This window comes from Panthera onca, chromosome A1, assembly GCF_046562875.1.
Source record: "Panthera onca isolate mPanOnc1 chromosome A1, mPanOnc1 haplotype 2, whole genome shotgun sequence".
In the NCBI taxonomy this organism is placed as follows: domain Eukaryota; kingdom Metazoa; phylum Chordata; class Mammalia; order Carnivora; family Felidae; genus Panthera; species Panthera onca.
The window spans coordinates 171,055,852-171,073,759 of record NC_138339.1 but is presented as its reverse complement, the minus strand read 5'-3'; the positions used below and the strand labels follow the sequence as shown (position 1 = coordinate 171,073,759).

Genomic DNA, 17,908 nt, shown 5'->3' with positions numbered 1-17,908 from the left:
ACAAATGCTAGGTACTTGGAGCTCTGGCCTAGGATTTAATCTATTACAACTTTTTCAAAAGAAACTCCTGCCACCTCGGAAAACTGCAAGCTGCTCCTGACTTCAGGGCAATCAGCTCATGAACTCTGCCCACTGACAGCGGATTAACACCCATTCCTCCACCCTGGGGCCTCGGGTGGCAATGCTCTGATGCCGGGACAGCAGAGCTCAGAGCACAACGACTCACAGGTCTCAAACAGAGCTCGGGCACCATTTCCTTGATCGATTTTCAAGCTGCCACCTTCTGGTTTTTCATTACTCCCTCCTCTGTGCTGTTTCCGTGCCTGACACTTCTACAGCTGCCTTGAGCCCACTGACAAGCATGTGTACATACACGCCCCCTGCTATTAGAATGTAAGCTCCCTGAAGACAGGGCTTATGATTTACCTTCCCAATTCCAGTGCCAGCACGGCGCATGACATGGCAGACCCATCTTCCTCAAGCACATACGTCTTCGCCTACAGATGCCATCGACCTTTCACTGCCTGACACTATGCATTTTAGGTACCTACTTAGAGTAACACACTTTCTCCCTACAATCAAGGACTACTGCTTGTAGCAACTAGTATAAAATTAGTTCTGGCTAATAGAGTAAAATCTAAAATCAGTTTTAAAACAGCCAGCTAAAATCAGTTTTAAAACAAGGAATCGGATCTTTAATTGGAAACTACTGAAACCTATTGCAGGGGGTGCAGTAAAGAGGTCCCATACCAGAGCCATAGTACCAAGGAGGCGTTAACAGATGGAGGACAAAGGGCCTGGGAGTAACAGAGCCAGCACCCTGCAAGAGGCCACCCTGGCCTGCACAGGGCCAGTCCTACGCAAAGAAAGGAAAAGGCTTCCCTCTCCTCCAGCTGTCTTCTACCAACTGGCTTCCTGCTTTCAGAACCAGGACTTTGACCCTTAAATTATAGCTCAGTTAGGCTTATCTAGCCTAGCCTCACAATTTACCCACCATTTATAAACTCATTTCTATTAGAAAACACGTAGGTGTTCTAACCAGCAAACTTACAAATGAAATCAGAAATGCATTTGGTGAAGATCTGTATTTTAAACTTTATTTCTGACACATGAAAAATTTTGCTTCTGTTTGCATCAAACTGTAACCGTGGTGATTATGGCAATAAATTACAATCAAAATATTAATATATCCCTTACCAAATTTTTCTGTTTTATAAAATACTACAACGCATGGGGTGCCTGGGTGGCTCAGTCAGTTAAGCATCCAACTCTTGATCTCAGCTCAGGTCGTGATCTCGTGGTTCATGCATTCAAGCCCTGCATCGGGCTCTGTGCTGACACAGTGGGGCCTGCTTGGGATTCTCTCCCCCTCTCTCTCTCTGTCTCTCAAAATAAATAAACTTGGAGCATCTGGGTGGCTCAATCGGTTAAACATCTGACTTTGGTTCAGGTCATGATATCACAGTTCCTGGGCTCAAGCCCCACATTGGGCTCTATGCTATCAGTGCAGAGCCCACTTCAGATCCTCTGACTTCCTGTCTCTCTGCCCCTCTCTCACTCACGTTCTCCTTCTCTCTCTGAAAAATAAACATTAAAAAAAATTTTTTTAAAACTTTAAAAAAATTTTAAATGCTACAAGGCAAATGGCCAGCCAGTCTACACTTTCAATGTTTCATCTTAAAATAGCAAAAACTTTTACCACACAGTATCTGACAGCACTTCCTCTTCTTTTTAAATGTTTTTATTTTTATTTTTGATAGAGAGAGGAAGAGCACAAGTGGGGGAGGGTCAGAGGGAGACAGAGAATCTGAAACAGGCTCCTGGCTCCGAGCTGTGAGCACAGAACCTGCCACGGGGCTTGAACTCACAAACTGTGAGATTATGACCTGAGCCAAAGTCGGACACTCAACCGACAGAGCCACCCAGGCGTCCCTACTTCCTCCTCTTCTTTAATTGCATGTCTATCCACCAATACCCATTTTCATGTCCACGCTCATAAGAGCTAAACAAATAAAGACAATCAATCATACAATAAATAAAAATTTCTAAATTTGAATAAAGAGAAAAGGCAAACGAGTTCCGGCAGAATTCAGTAATGCTAAATTCTCTTATCGTTTCCCTTGTATTTCTCAAATTTTTCTATTCGTTAAAAACATACGTATCATAGAAGGGTACTAGTACAGGTTCATGTCTCTTATCCCAAGTTCCAAAACCCCCAAGTCTCTGAAACGCAACCGTTTTTCCTAACTCCTTTAGAGGGAAGATCTAAACTGACCTGAAACCAGCTGGCATGGCAGGACAAGGGCAAGTGACATGGCGCGATCCCCTCTTTGCACTGACAGACTGTGGTGGCCCCCGCCCCGTGGCCACTCCATGCGGCCAGGCATCCGGACTTCAACACTGAGACCACTGCTGCCAGCAGCCCCTCGCTCATGTGTGCACCATGTACAGGAAGGAAACACGAATACCCAGCATGAATCATATGCTATGAAACTGCTAAAAAGTAGACTGGTCCTATTCGGGGTGAATGTTTGTTCAGAGCAGTGATCTTAAGTCACCATGTTTGTCCCTCCCATGGTCCTGCCAGTTTCCATATCACCTATTACCTTTCGTTAAAGCAAAAGACCGGAAAGAAACATACATGATATTAAAGCTACCTTAAAACTAGAAAAGCTTATCACATATATAAAGTCTTCATCTGAAGAACAACTAAGAAGAATACAATTCAGCCAGGCAGAATTCCTGCCGTTCACCTCCCTCAGGTCCCTACAATTTGCCTGACCCACTGACTAGAGGACGCCCAGAAAGGAGAGTGGTTTTGTGGTCGAGTTACCGTGCACACCAGTGTAGGCATGCACACACACGCACAGTCTTTGCGGGGGCTCCAGTCCATATGCACTGTCCTCCTCCTCCTCCAGCAGGGGATAAGGAGCCCAGCAGGAATTTGCAATACCACCTTGTCAGTGGTCCAGCTTATCAATGTAAGCAAAGCAATTAACCACAAAAACATTAAATAACAATAACAGTGCTCTCCAATAATCCAGTTAAAGGAGAAGGAATGATGAATAAGCTTTTCTTTCTCCAAAGGTAAAAGAAAAGTGGCAAGATTACTCGAACCAGCAGAGCCAAACAGGACTGTGCTTTCTGGCTGGAGCTCTGTGTCCCACAGAAGAGGCATGCCTTACACAGAGGAGGCAAGGGTAAGTCCGTTAAGGTGATAAAACAAATCACGTGGAAACAGGGGACGATATCTATGATCCATTTCTGAATGGAAAATATAAAATGTGCACCTGTGTATGTATAACTGCAATGTCTTAAATATATGTATGCACAGATAAAAGAAAATAAGCAAAAAAAAAAAAAAAAGGCACCAAAAAAAACCCCAGCTATGTTCAAGTAGTGGGACCAAATATGCTTTCGCTTTAACAATAATTTAATGGGGGACCAGGGCTCCTGGGCGGCTCAGTCGGTTGGGCGTCTGACTCCTGATTTCGACTCAGGTCATGATCTCGCGATTTGTGGGTTTGCGCCCTGCACTGGGCTCTGAACTGACAGTGCAGAGCCTGCTTGGGATTCTCTCTCTCCCTCCCTCTCTGCCCTTCCCCTGCTTGCTCTCTATATCCCTCAAAATAAATAAAATTAAGGGTGCCTGAGCGGCTCAGTCGGTTAAGAGTTCAACTTCGGCTCAGGTCATGATCTCACGGTTTATAGGTTTGAGCCCTGCGTTAGGCTCTGTGCGGACAGCTCAGAGCCTTGAGCCTGCTTTGGATTCTGTGTCTCCCTCTCTCTCAAAAATAAACATTAAAAAAAAATTTAATAGATAAATAAAAATAAAAGCCTTTAAAACATTTTTAATAATAATAATAATTCAATGGGGGAGAGAGTGAGAGTATTTTCCCAGAGGTGGCGGGGGGGGGGGGGGGGTCCTGTTTCTGGACCCATCTTCAACCCCACGTTTCACATTACTTTTTAATAGACTACACACAGGAAACGTGGCCAGAGTTAGCGGTGGGGCTCTCACACTACAGTGGATCACCAAGTGAAGGCCTTCCACTGGTTTTCAAAGAGCTTTATGATCACAGACTGCTCAGCAGAAACAAACACAATTATCGCTACTCTGACACAGAGGACAAAGTGAAGAATCATTTCCATGGGGTTTCAAGACCAGCCTTGACTTCTATGGCTAAAACATGAAGAAATAATATGTGCAACACACCCTGTAGAAAAATACTGAGAACTTCACCATCTTATTTTTTTATGTTATCTTTTAATTTAAATCCAAGTTAGTTAACATGAAGTGTAATAATGGTTTCAAGAGTAGAATTTAGTGATTCATCACTTACATATAACACCCAGTGTTCATCACAAGTGCCCTCCTGAGTACCCATCATCCATTTAGCCAACCCCCCACCCCCCACCCCTCCAGCAACCCTCCGGTTGTTTTCTGTATTTGAGTCTCTTACAGTTTGCCTCCCTCTCTTCCCTTCCCCTATGCCACTTAAAAGGGCTTTACATATTTTATCATTTGAAGTAACTTTCACTCTTCTTTTTCAGGAGTCAAAGAGTTTGCTCCTTTTGGAAATAAAATCTAAATTGTGGGGTTTTTTTGCAACTACAAAGAGGAAAAACAACTTCTGACCAGGTGTGCTACAGCACAAGCTTTTTAAAGGCTACTTACTGATAGATTACAACAAAGAAAAAAGAAATTAACACACGTTACCGGCCCACACATTCATTAACATAAACATACACACACGTTTATGTTGGTGGTGGGCTGAAGGGAGGGATCAGGTGGATCCTTGGCAAAACTGCTTTTCAACTCAAAACTGTTTTAAACTATGTAATCACTTAAAAACATGGCCTGGGGCTCCTGGGTGGCTCAGTCACTTGAGCGTCTGACTTCAGCTCAAGTCATGATGTCACAGTTCATGAGTTCAAGCCCCGCATCTGGGGGCTCTGTGCTGACAGCATAGATGCTACTTGGGATCCTCTCTCCCCCTCTCTCTGCCCCTTCCCTGCTTGCATGCTCTCTCTTGAAAATAAATAAGGGTTAAAAAAAAAAAAAAATGACCCTGCTTCATGCCTAAGCAGAAATGAAATTTCAGCCCCCAGTATCTACAGTCACACCCTGGGCTGCTGGTGCTAATGACCCCAGGCCCCTTTGGGAGTGTGAGCTGAGACCACCACCACCGTCAGGTGTGTCGCCCTCCAGCCACATTCCACCTCCCCCCCACACTTGGGAGACAAATACAGGCAGCCTAGGTAACTACAATGAGGCAAGGCCACTGTAAGCACCTCGCTGATGGAGAAAAGCCCTCAGAATGACACAAAGTATACTTTTAGAAAGACTTCAGATTCTTCACTGACAAATGAGAGAGAGGAACCCAAACACCACAACTACCCTTCCTGACACCAAGTCAGACAAAAAAGTCACCACCCTCCACAGCCACAATCCAGAATGCTAGGAAGCCACTTAAAAATAATACTGGAGCATGGACAAAATCTTTAAAAGTCCAAAAGAAAAAAAAAAAGTGGGAATAAAGGTTCCCAAGGTACCATCTCTTATCAGGCCTGGACTGGTTTCATAGAAGCCATAAACACAATTTGACCCTTAGGGAAAAGGGCCTCCAGGGCAGGACCTGAGAGGCTCGGTGGCAGGACTTCTGGTGTAAGGAAGACCACTACCACCACCAATGCTGGCATCAAAAGTTAGGACTCTACCCCCAACAGGGCTGTTTTCGAGCTGAGGGGCCCTGGTTAAGCCTCCTGAACCTCAGTTTTCCCATCTGTAAAACCGGTGTCCGAGCCCTTCCATGCCGGGCAAGGGCCTTGAGGGTTGCCCGAGGGCCTAAGCTGCCCACCAGAGCCCTACCCTTGAGAGGAAGGCCAGATAGGTTCGTCCTACTCCTTCAAGGCTTCCTTCCACGAAGAGCAACAAATATTTACTTTCTCAACTAATCAATACAGCAAAGCCAAAGGCACCTTTACTATTCAGGGACAGGAGCAAGAAGAGAAAGAAAAGCCGCCTACCAGTAGGAGCCACTGAGGAAGTGAGTAACTCTTTGTACGTGATGCCTTTTCTTCTCTTTTTTTCTTTTCGAATTACCTCTCAAGTAATGTTTGCTATGATGAGAGTGCATCAAACACAAGGAAACTCAAACAATACCTTTCTTCGGCTGGCTCTCAGTTCATCAGGAGTTCAGGAGGCTATTTAACAACTATAACCACCCTACACATAACTTCAAAAATTATCCTACGAGAAACTGCTCAAGATAACTGCTAACCAACGTCCAAGCCCCCAAGTTCCGGGTTACTTTTCATTTTTCCTCAGTGATTTATCACTGTAAATTCCTACCCGAAGAAAGTACTTGGTTCTTAAGTAGGAAATCATTCTAGGGGAACGTCCCAAAGAGCTGCCTTCCCTGTTCATAACGCGGGGTATTTAAGGAGCAGCGTCGGGCCAGGCGTCAAGGCTGCAAGGGGCAGGGAGCGAGCAGGGACCCCCCCCCCCCCATGGCCCTCAGTCCCCAGCACACAATTCTCTAATGTGGGGCTCTGCCATGTGTCGCCACAACATCCCGGTGGCCATTCAACACCTGCCCCATCTCCCCCCACGACCTGGCCGACCACCACAGAACCCATGGCCTTAACGGACACCGCCCCCACCTTCCCCCTCCCCCAGGTGGCACGCACTCAATTCCAGGCCGCGGGCTGGGCCCCCCAAACCTACAGCCACCAAATAAAACGCTTCTCCCAAGAGCTACACGGAGGCTCTCAGCAATGGTTCTATGCCCACACGATCCTAAGACTAGAAAATGGGACACAAAGTGGAGACAAGCAGGTTGGCAGCCCGAGTTGGGGAAGTGGAGGTCACTGTTGGGGATATGAAAAACAGGCATGTATTTACATCATCACTGACTTACAGAGAGAGAACAGAAGGCACACTCTCCTGAAGGGAACAGGGCCTCGGGAGTCCTTCCCGGCGCCAGGGTGCTGCGAAGTCCTGACCGTGGAATTCACATTGTACTCTTCCTGTTCATTCATTCATCTGTAACAACTGGAGAGAGGGACGTCCAGGTAGAGAGCGTCTACTCTGGTCAATTCTGAAATCCCACTAAAACCATAATGAAAGGAGTTTTCTTAAAAGGCTAAGACTCTTGCCTACGAGGAGGGGAAAGAAGACCAAAAGCAATGAAATTCCAGAAGTGGGAAGAAAGATAGAAGGAGGGAGAGATGCTAAACTTGAGGTGGAGAGAGCAGAGAACCAAGCCCATTCGCAGTGCTGAATCCCCACAACTCAGGAACCGGCAGCATCTAAAACAAGGAATCAAAGTCAATTAACGAAGTGGTTAGACACCCAGAAGGCCTTCCTCGCTCGGAGCCAGGCAGCTGCCACGCCTTCCCAATCAAGGAACTAGGGAAAGCACAGTCCCCAGAAAGTAAGCTGAGGGTGTCTGGAGCCAGCAGCAGCAGACACAGCTGAGGACAGAGGCGGTGTGCTAAAAAACGGGGGATCCAAGCTACCTGCACCCACACGCAGTCCTTCCCCTCCGCCCAGTGCTCCGTGGGCATCAGGCCTCGGGAGGGAGAAGGGGGTCGGCCCAGGGGAGCATCAGGTGTGGGCAATAAACGGTGCAGACAGGAGCAGGTCAGAGGCTTCTCCCGGAAGGTGAACTGCATAAAAAGCTGAAAGAAACTGACATCAGCCATTCCTTACCTCTCGCGTCAATAGAACCACCTGGTATCACTGAGGTTGGAAAAGTTCCATTCAAGGGCTCAGATTTCCAACCAGCTCAATTGTTCCCCCACTCGTACATACATTGGAGGGTGACCTCTACCATTAGAAATAAAGACCACAAGAGGCACCTGGGTGGCTCAGTTGGTTAAGTGTCTGACTTCAGCTCAGGCCGTGATCTTGCAGTTCATGAGTTCGAGCCCCCCGTCAGGTTCTGTGCTGACACCTCAGAGCCTGGAGCTTTGGCTTCTGTGTCTGCCCCTCCACTGCTTGTGTGTTCTCTCTCTCTCTCTCTCAAAAACAAACACTAAAAAAGGAAAGAAAGACCACAAAAGGGGCACCTGCGTGGCTCAGTCGGTTAAGCATCTGACTCTTGATTTCAGCTCAGGTCACAATCTCAGGGCTCATAACTCTGGGCTCTGTATGAGGCTCCATGCCGACAGTGTAGAGCCTGCTTGGGATTCTCTCTCCATACCACCCCTCATAAAAAATAAATTAATTTTAAAAAAAGGTTAAAAAAAAAAAAAAAAACTAAAGACCACAACCAAGAGGGGAGAAAGGGCTGTGGAGGAAGATCTATTCTGAGCAGAGACAACGTAACTGCACTTAACATACCCAAGGAGGTAAGAGCAAATATTTCAACTGAAACAATAAAAGAACATTCAGAGAACCAAAAAGAGCTCTTAGAATTTAAAAAACAAGAGCAGAAATACTCATTGAAAAGAGCTAGAAGAAAAAGCTGAAACAGTCTCCCAGAAAGCCAAGTAAAAAAGACAAAGAAATAGAAAATAGGTTTAAAAGGGTAAAACTACCAGTCCAGGAGGTCCAACATCCAGATAAGAATTTAAGGACAAGAGAACACAGAAAGATATGAGCTGCCGGATTTAAAGGGCTTCCTGCATGAAGGCATGTTATTTGTGAAAACTGAGATCACCAAGAAAAAATTCAGATCCTATTAGGCTCAGGAAGAACCGAAGAGCTCACCTACACAGAATCCAGTACTGGTGCGGCACTGAGTTCTTCGACAGCAACAATGAAAGCTAAAACACAGTGGAGAAATGCTTTCAAGATCCTGGAGGAAAATAATTTCCACCCTATGACCATGCCAAAATACAAACGGAAAGGAAAAGAAAAAGAAACTTTCAGATACCCAGGACCTCAAAAAACCCATCTCCCTTGTACCATAGTCACAGAAAGGCCCCTCAAGATATGTTCCACCCACAGCGTGAACCAGGACAGACAATGACGGGAGACACAGAAAACAGGCCGCCGGGAGCAGCGCGGGGAATCCCACGTATGAAGGGAGAGAAGACCAGCAGAGGACCAAGTGTGGAAGACCACCAGTCTACAGGGAGGTCAGAAGGCTCTCAGGAAGAGTTCTCCAGGAAGGTGACATGGATAGCCTGTCCGTCTGCTCTACTTGAACTTCCGCAGGGAAGATTTCAACAACTGTGCCAGTGCTGGTTGAATAAGCTATAAATACTGCTACAGACTCAATGTCTGTGTCCTCCCAAAATGCGTATGTTGAGCCCCAGTGCCCTATGGGATGGTTCTAGGAGGTGGGGGGGTCTTTGGGGTGATTAGATCATGAAGGTAGAGCCCCCAGAATTGGGACAAGTGCCCTTAGAGAAGAGCCCAGACAGCTAGCTCCCTCACCCCCTCTGCCACGTGAGGACACAGCCAGACAGACCGTCCATGACCCAGGAAGGGGCCCTCACCAGACACAGAATCTTCCAGAGCCTTGACCTGGGACTTCCAAGGCTCCAGAACTGTGAGAAATAAATGTTTGTTGTCTAAGCCACCCAGTCTATGTACAGTACAGTACGTTGTTACAGCAGCCCAAACTAAAGCGATTATTTAAAAAAAAGAAAAAAAAAAAACTTTCAGAAAATATTTGAAAAGGAATCCTGGTTTCCTAATGGCTGGGCTGGGAATGGGGTTCCAGTCACACTAGTCTAAGCAAAGTTACAATGTAACTACACTGGGGAGGGGGGAGAGAGGTGCACAGGTGCCTGAAGGAGGCAAAAACTAAAGCCTCACTTCAAGTCCAAAGTCCACAGATAATGCCCAAAACTGGAAGGGAAAAAAAAAAGTAACAGCAATTTTTAAATGTTCTTTATAAACAAAGTGGAAACAACAATCAGCTAAGAGAGATCAAAAGGGCTGCCTGGTGGGGGGGGAGGGGGGGAGGGGAAGGCCAGGGGCAGGGAAGTGCTGTCTTCCCAAATAAACCTTATAAAGCCATTTGACTCGAAATCATGTGCACAACCTTTTAAATAAAAACTAAACAAAATCCCTAAATAACTAAAAATGAAAGAAAGAATCTGGACCTATACGGTCCTTTCGAATCTCAGGGCCTAAAAATCTTTTTAAAAATAGTAAGAGGCTTAAAATAATAGGAACACAAACACCAGCTACATATTTCGTAAGCATTAATACAAAACTCAAAATGTTCCCACAGTTTATTCAGATACCAATGGGCACTTGCACAGATAAGGTTCCTTGTACTGACCATGAACCCTCAAGAAAACATAACAACCCTCAAGAAAACATAATGGAAGGTCTCTAAAGTCAACAATGCTGTTCCCAGGGGTAGGGCAAACCAGTGCCTTTGTAATCCACAATCTGGGATGTTTTTATACTTTGTGGCAAGCAAAGGTACATCTTGTTTTATTTTTCTTAATCTGAACCTTGGAAGCCAGGGAGCCATTTATGACTAGGAAACTCCATACTCACTCCAGGAACCAGGTATTATAGTAGCCATGTTCTTTTTCCCAAAAGCATTTGGCACTAAGAGTTTTAAACATATTGCACTGCAAGAAGATGAATGATGGGAAATGACTGGCCCAAGGACAGCAGTTGGCCCTAAACAGCAATAGAGGAATAAGAGAGTGCAACCTGTTTCCGGCATTCAGTCCTGCTACAAGGTTCCATTAATGATAACAATGCGGGGCTAAAGCATTAAAAAAAAAAAAAAAAAAAAAAAAAAACCACAAGGGTTGGGTGGGTGTGCTCCATTTCCTGCAGGTACAGAATTCCCAAGCAGGCAACTCTGAATCACTGGGACACTGCACACGGAGCGCCAAGGGGCATGTTTCTCAAGAGACCCTCAGGATCCTGGACCCTGGCTTCAGGATGTCTGTAAAAATACACTAGAAAAAAGCAGCAACTGCCAATGGGCTCATTTCTTCAGTCACTCCTTTCACTACATCTTGCACCAAGGTCCTAGAAATACCATTCAACTGGAAAGCAATGTCAACCCGCATCAAATACGCACGCTCGGCTGTGCACATGAGAACAGGGGCTCCAAGAGGAGCAGAAGAGTTCTATTACATAAAGGAGCAAGAAAGCAAGGATGGCGGCCGCCTGCCCGTGCAACAGAGGGGACGCTGTGTGTGTTAGCAGCCTAGAAAAACCCAACCTGACCAATTTCTACTGGAAGGTCATTTGGTTCTATGTGAAATACTATCAGGAACGTTCCCCTACCTGTAATTACAACCAAGATGTCCTGGGCTCCTCCCAGCTATATATTTAATTTTAATTTTTAAAAATCTTCTTACAACACTGCCCACCCAAAATACATTTTTAAACAAAACAAATCCTTAACGTTGTTCAATCCTGGTGAGAGAGGAAAAGAGGGAATATAAAATATTCAAATGGGTATTAAAAAAAAACACATTTAGGCAACTAACAGTAACAGAAAACTGGCTTTATTTTCATTATTACCATTAGCATAGAACAGAAAAAAGGATCAAAAGCAGGAGGGATGAGAGACAATAAAAAACTATTAAATGTTCACTGAGAGTTCAAATTACCAAGATTTGAGATCAATCTTGCTAAAAAAAAGAAGTACACCTTGATGGGCACCTGGCGGGTGCAGTCAGTGGAGTGTGCAACTCTTGCTCTTAGGGTTGTGAGTTCAAGCCCCATGGTGGGAGTAGAGATTACTTTAAAAAATATATTTTTAAGAAAAAAATGTTTGCTGGTTTATTTTGAGAGAGAAACACCCACAAGGTGGGGAGAAGGACAGAGAATCTTAAGCAGGCTCCACACTCAGCGAGGAAGAGACCGATTGAGGTCGGCTCAATCGCACGACCCTGGGATCATGACCTGAGCGGAAATCAAGAGCCAGCAAGAGTCAGACGCTCAACGGACTGAGTCACCCAGGCACTCCCAAAATAAAAAATGTTAAAAAAAAAAAAAAAAAAGTCCACCATGGCTATCCTGTTGCCACCTGGACCTCCCATTGCTCAGTCCTATCCACCCCAACTCTGGCCAGCCTTCCAAGTGGCAACCGGCATGCCGCAAAACCCAAACCCTCCAACCTGCAGGAGAGAAGGATTCCTCAAGCTTGGGACAGCACTTTCCCTACTACAGCCAGAACGCAGGCCCCCTACCCCAGGGCCCACTGCCTCCCCAGCTCTGGAGTCCAGGCTAGCCCACATGAGCCCGCTTTCCATCCCCACATCTGTCTGTGCCCTTTGTGTGTGAACAAAGGAGTGTGAACCTTTGCAGGCAGGCCACCCAGATCAGCTCCCCCTAAGCTGCTGACTTCCCAAGGACATGGCCGAAGGAGGTTCTCACCTCCCCCTCCCACAACTCCTGGCACCACACTCCAGAGAAACGTGTTGCACGAATGTGGGCTCCCTATCTAGTCCATCGTTCCAAGGCCCTAGACCACATTGCACACTTCAGCATCTTGCTCAAGGTGCTTTCAGAAGCTCACTCTCATAAATACCCTGAATGTCCGCACACTGTAACAAGCCAACCTTTCCCCACGGTACAGATGGCAACAGGCTGAACGTGGAGAGGCCTCTTCCATGGAAACAGGAAAAAAAATAAAAAATAAAAAATAACTATGGAAATGTGACACTAACAAGAAAAAAAATGCAAGAGCACTTAAGCCACAATTAAATGCAGCTGTCCTTCTGTTTTCCTTCATTTCCCAGATTTCCAGGGCACACAGGTTTCCCCAGGGGTAAGCAAGAGCACGGCAGAAAAGCTCCCAACTCATCCAAACTGACAATTAACTGTTCTGCTCACTATCCCAACATAAAGGAGCATTCTCAGCAAAGGAGAGGGAGAGAGGGAAGCAGGATGACACTGACGAGTAGAAACTAAGTTTTCAGGCCACTCCTGTAAACCGTCTATACTTTCAAATATGGAAATACCTTAAATTAACAACATCCTCAAAACGTGCATAAGTTAACTCAGCTCTCCTACACGTGACCCTACCTAATTCAGTATTTTTCAAACCTGGGTCAAACCAATCAGCTGTGAAATCAACTTAGTGTTGCAACCAGGTTTTGTTTTCTTTTCTTTTTTTTTTTTTTTTTTTTTAACAAACTACATCACACAACAGTGTATCACAAGTAGTAAGGATCAGGACACTGTCTCCTGAAACTTTTGTTTCAGATCTTGACATAAAATATACTTCTGGGGCGCCTGGGTGGCTCATTTGGTTAAGCATCCAACTTCAGCTCAGGTCAAGATCTCGCAGTCCGTGGGCTGGAGCCCCAAGTCAGGCTCCGTGCTGACAGCTCAGAGCCTGGAGCCTGCTTCAGATTCTGTCTCTCTCTCTCTCTCTCTCTCTCTCTCTCTCAAAAATTAAACAAAAACAAACATTAAAAAAAAAAATCAGATTCTGTGTGTGTCTCTCTCTGCCCCTCCCCAACTTGTGCTCTCTCTCTCAAAAAATAAACATTAAAAAAGATTTTTTAAATAAAAAATATATATGCTTCTTATGTGCATCACAAAACAGAAAAGCTTAGAATACAGATATAAATCTGTAATTCAAAATCTAATTCTTTTTTATCCACTTAGGCTAACTAAAGCTTGCTTTTCTTCAAATCTGAATTACACTGATTGAAACAACAAATGTTCAAGGACACGGAGTACGTTCACCCACAAATCAACCTAATTTCTTTATGTCTATTTGTAGTTACTACATCCAGTTCATGACTTTTTATTTTCTCCCCTATGCTAATAGGAAACTGGGGTGTGGGAGGTAAAAAAGGAAACCCTAGCAACCTTCATGAAACACATTGAAAATATTAACTCATTCAGATGTCCAGTCCTCAACTCCTCACCTGGGACCTGGCACATGCGTGTTCAATAACGGTTCCTAAATGAATAAAATATCAACCTCGTATTTCTAATTTCTCGTATTTCTTCAGCAAACCCAAATCGAAATGAAAAGAACCTTTAATGCTTGCAAAGTTAATAATAAAGCAACAATACAGGGGCAGCTGGGGGGCTCAGTCGGTTAACCATCCGACTTCAGCTCAGGCCATGATCTCACGGTCCAAGAGTTCGAGCTCCACATCAGGCTCTGTGCTGACAGCTCAGAGCCTGGAGCCGGCTTCACATTCTGTCTCCCTCTCTCTCTGCCCCTCCCCCACTCGTGTGTATGCATGTGTGTCTCTCTCTCTCTCAAATAAACATTTAAAACAATATTTTTAATAAAAAAAAATAACAAAGCAACAATACAGCATGATGAGTAGAAGTATGGTCGTGGAGACAGGAAAGATCTCGTTTCAAATCACACATTTGCCAGATAATATACTACCTCACCTTGGTCAGTTCAATTAGTCTCTGTTGGCCTCCACCTCTAGAAAAATGGCATAAATAATACCTATGCCTCAAGAGGTTCCAATAAAAATCTAGAAGGCACAAAAACGATTTGCAAGACAAGGAAAGATGATGTTTACGCTAAAACGTCCTTTCATTCAGGTTTACTTTTTAAGTATCTTTATGATACTTAAATTCAGGCTGCCTGAATTCACTCTGCAGTCTGAATTTTTTTTTCAGTAGGTTCCACGCTCAGTGTGGGGTCCAAATTGGGGGTTGAACTCACCACCGTGAGATCAAGACCTGAGCTGAGATCAAGAGTTGGACACTTAAACCAACTGACCCCTCTCTGAAATGTTTAACCCAACTCCTTATAAGCCCTGTTCACAAGATGAGAGAGAAGAAAAGGGAGGAATGGGATGTATCAGGACAGGGCACAGAGGGGTTAGTAGTTCTCTCTTGTTTTATCCCAGAGAACAGTCAAAGGCGGGTGTGCCTTTCCCTTAATCCTCAACAATTTAAGGAAAGCCTCCCTGGGCAGCAGCAAGGCTAATTCAAAGTAGAAACTAAATGTGTTTGTTGTTTTTCTTCTTGGGAGAAGGGAGAGGAAAGGAATGTTCTTCCCCAAAAGGCACACTAAAAACAATTACACGGTTTGCTAATGTACTTAAGTACCGAAATGTCACAGGCCACCTCTGCACACCCCCCAAAACTGTGACAGCTGAAAATTCGGTGGTCTCCACCAAACAAAAACAGTTTCCTTGTAACAGAATTTACCTTCTCTTTCCAAGATGTTGGCCCACACTCTCGAAGACAAAAAAAAGGAAAAACTGACAAAAAGAAGTGTTGAGAACAGACAGCCTTGGGGGACCATCTGATACTGACTTCATGGCACCAGCCAGCAGGGCTTTTAAGTACTTCTTTAAACTGATTCGCTTTCCACAAAGGCCCCATGCCTCCACTGTAAACTCTAAGTAAGGCATCTCTACCAGATTACAACCTGATTAACACTGTCAGTCTAAAGGAAATACTGATGAAAAAAAAAAAAAAAAAAAACGTTTTTAACTCAAGAGGTCCTTCTTGCTCTACTGGTCAGGAATAATTTTTCACCCAGTTCACCCTGCCTTCCTGCCTCTCAATTCCAACCAAACTAAAGCAGGAACTTTAGGAAATACCAAAAAAAAAACCACATCTGATTTTTACCTAGCAGTCAGCAGAAGCCTAGATTTTAAATGCCTGCTGACTTTAAAAGATCTTTAAGTGAGATTCAAGGACAGTTTTCTTCCAGTACACTCTTAAAATATTAACTTTGTTACTCCTTTAAAGAAAAATAAAAACAAACACACACATACCTCACGCTAAAATTCTGGTAGCTTTGTGTTCCTAGTTTTCTAGATTTCAAACCTGAACAATGAAATCCAGCTTTCTTTTTATGATTACAGAAAGAGGGTGGGGATGATAGGTTTCATAAGATGGGGCAGATTCAATTCTCAGCCCCTAACAGGCCAGGTCCAAACACCGCACTTCTCAGCCCTAACAAGCAAGGGAAGAAGAAAAAATGAGCCCGCGGATGTCTGTAAAATAACAAATAATCCACTTGGATACCGTGGTTGTTTTTTTAAAGCTCTTTATGCTCACTCGCTAAACTAAAACTGGGGCAGCAATACTTTAAAGACCTACTCTCACTGTTATCATGAGATTTTAATCCTAATTATTTTGCCACCATTTATGTGCCTACAAATAAGATAAATTAACGAGAGCCAAGTGGTTTTGTTTTTCAAAAGGCTAAAAACAGTCCCCAAAGGCGAAAAAAACTTTACTGTGTTCGCGTACTTTTGAAATTCAACTTCTCCCCCGTCCAAAAAAAGTCACTGGTAAGCCAAGATACCACAGAGTAGCAACGGAGAGATTTACTGGGAAGGAGCTCGTCTGGATCCAATCAAGTCCCCAAGTGAAAGCCCAGTGTCCCGAGATCGGGCGGGTCAGCCTCGGCTCGGGACAACCGGAGTACACGCTGTCCGACTGATTCCTCCTTCCAGAAGGTTTGCAGGCTCGCACTTTCCCCTCAATTGGCCCCAGAAGGAAAGGCGCGGAGCAAAGGCGCTGGGAAGCGGGGCTGGCGGTCACACCTTCCCGCACCCCGCCCTGCCTCCTCCGCCCGGCCCGGCCCAGGACGAGTCGGGGCGCGCCCGGGGCTCCCCTCCCATCTCTCAACTTTATCGCCTGCTCGCGGGGGAACGGGGCCTCCACCGCCCCCCGCCCGCGCGCAGGGCCCACAGACCCGAACGGGGCCTCCAAGGGCATTTCCCCCCCCATCACTTCTCCCAGGGACCGGGCCGGCGCCAGGCCTCCGGCTCGGGAGGCGGCGTGCGGAGAGGCCGGCGGGGAGGGCGAGGCGGCCGGCTCCCCCACATCCCTGCCCGACTGCCCCGGCTCCCGGCCAGCGAGGGCGCCTCCAGGCCGCGGCCCCTATGTCCCTGCACACACCCCCCCCCCCCCCCACGCTCCCCAGTCCCCGAGCCCCTGAGCCTCCGAGCTCCCGGGCCGCGGCGCCGGGCAGGGGCGCCCTGAGGGCTGGAGCGCGGCGCGGGAGGCCGGCGCGACCCCGGAAGGGGCAGCGTGGGGGGGCCGTGTTTACACCGCCAAGTTCCCCGCTTCCGCCCCGGCCCGCGCATCCCTCCCTCCCCTCGCGGCCCGGCTCCTGCCTACCTGCATGCCGGGCAGGCCCGACTGCACCGGGGAATGAGCCATGGCGGTCAGGACGGCCACTTCCTGGGACGGGACGGCCGGGCCGCGGCGATCCACGCGGGCGACGAGGCCCGCGGGCCGCGCGCAGCCCTCGGGCGGCGGGGGCGGCCGGCCGAGCTCGAGTCCGGCTTCGGCGCGGGGACCGGCCTGAGTCCGAGGCCACCCCAGCCCCGGCGGGTCCCGGGCCGGGCGGCGGGCTCAGCGGCGAGCGGCGGGCCGCGTCTCCATGCACCGCGCCGGGGAGGGGCTGCGAGGGGCGCGGGGACTCGCCGCCGAGCTGCCGCTATCGCCGCCGCCGCAGCTGCTCGGCTGGAGCCCGGCGGCCTGGGCCCGCGCGCGCTGGCCGCCTGAAGCCGGAGTGGGCGCGCACAGCCCGCCGAGCCCGCGAGCGCCGAGCCCAGCGCGCCCCGCCCCGGCCCGGCCCCCGCGCCCGCCCCCGCGGCCCGGCCGGGGACCCCGCCCCGCGCTTCCGGGAGGGGGAGGAGGCTCGCGGCCGCCCGGCGCCCTAGGCCGCAGCCGCCTGCGCCGCCGCCTGCCGGGCGGGCGGGGGTCCTGGCGGGGGTCCGAGCGCCTCCCGCGGGCCGTGCCCGGCGCCCAGCCGGCCGAGCGGAGCGGAGAGGAGGCCGGCAGGCGGGTGCGGGGAAGGGGCCTCGACCCCGGCGCCCGGCGTGGAGAGGAGGAGACCGAGTCGGAGCTGGGGTTTGGCCGCGTACCCAACCCTCCTCCCCCCCCCCCCCCCCCCCGATCTCGCCCTCACCCCGGCCCGGTCCGGCCCAGCGAGCAGGGGGCCCGGGCGGCGAGGGAGCGGTGAGTGCCAGCTCTGAACTCTGCCATCTTCTTCCTGCTGCAAACGAG

General features: G+C 47.8%; 1 protein-coding gene across 1 annotated transcript in view; it reads right to left on the bottom strand.

Moving 5' to 3' along the window:
* The window catches only part of STK24 (serine/threonine kinase 24), a 126,009-nt gene extending 108,618 nt beyond the window's left edge, over nt 1-17,391 (bottom strand). Inside the window, exon 1 of the mRNA XM_060636816.3 lies at nt 17,015-17,391. Within this exon, the coding sequence (XP_060492799.1) occupies nt 17,015-17,056 (42 nt within the window). The 5' untranslated portion in view covers nt 17,057-17,391. The remainder of the gene's footprint in view (nt 1-17,014) is intronic.
* Nucleotides 17,392-17,908: the final 517 nt, after the last annotated feature.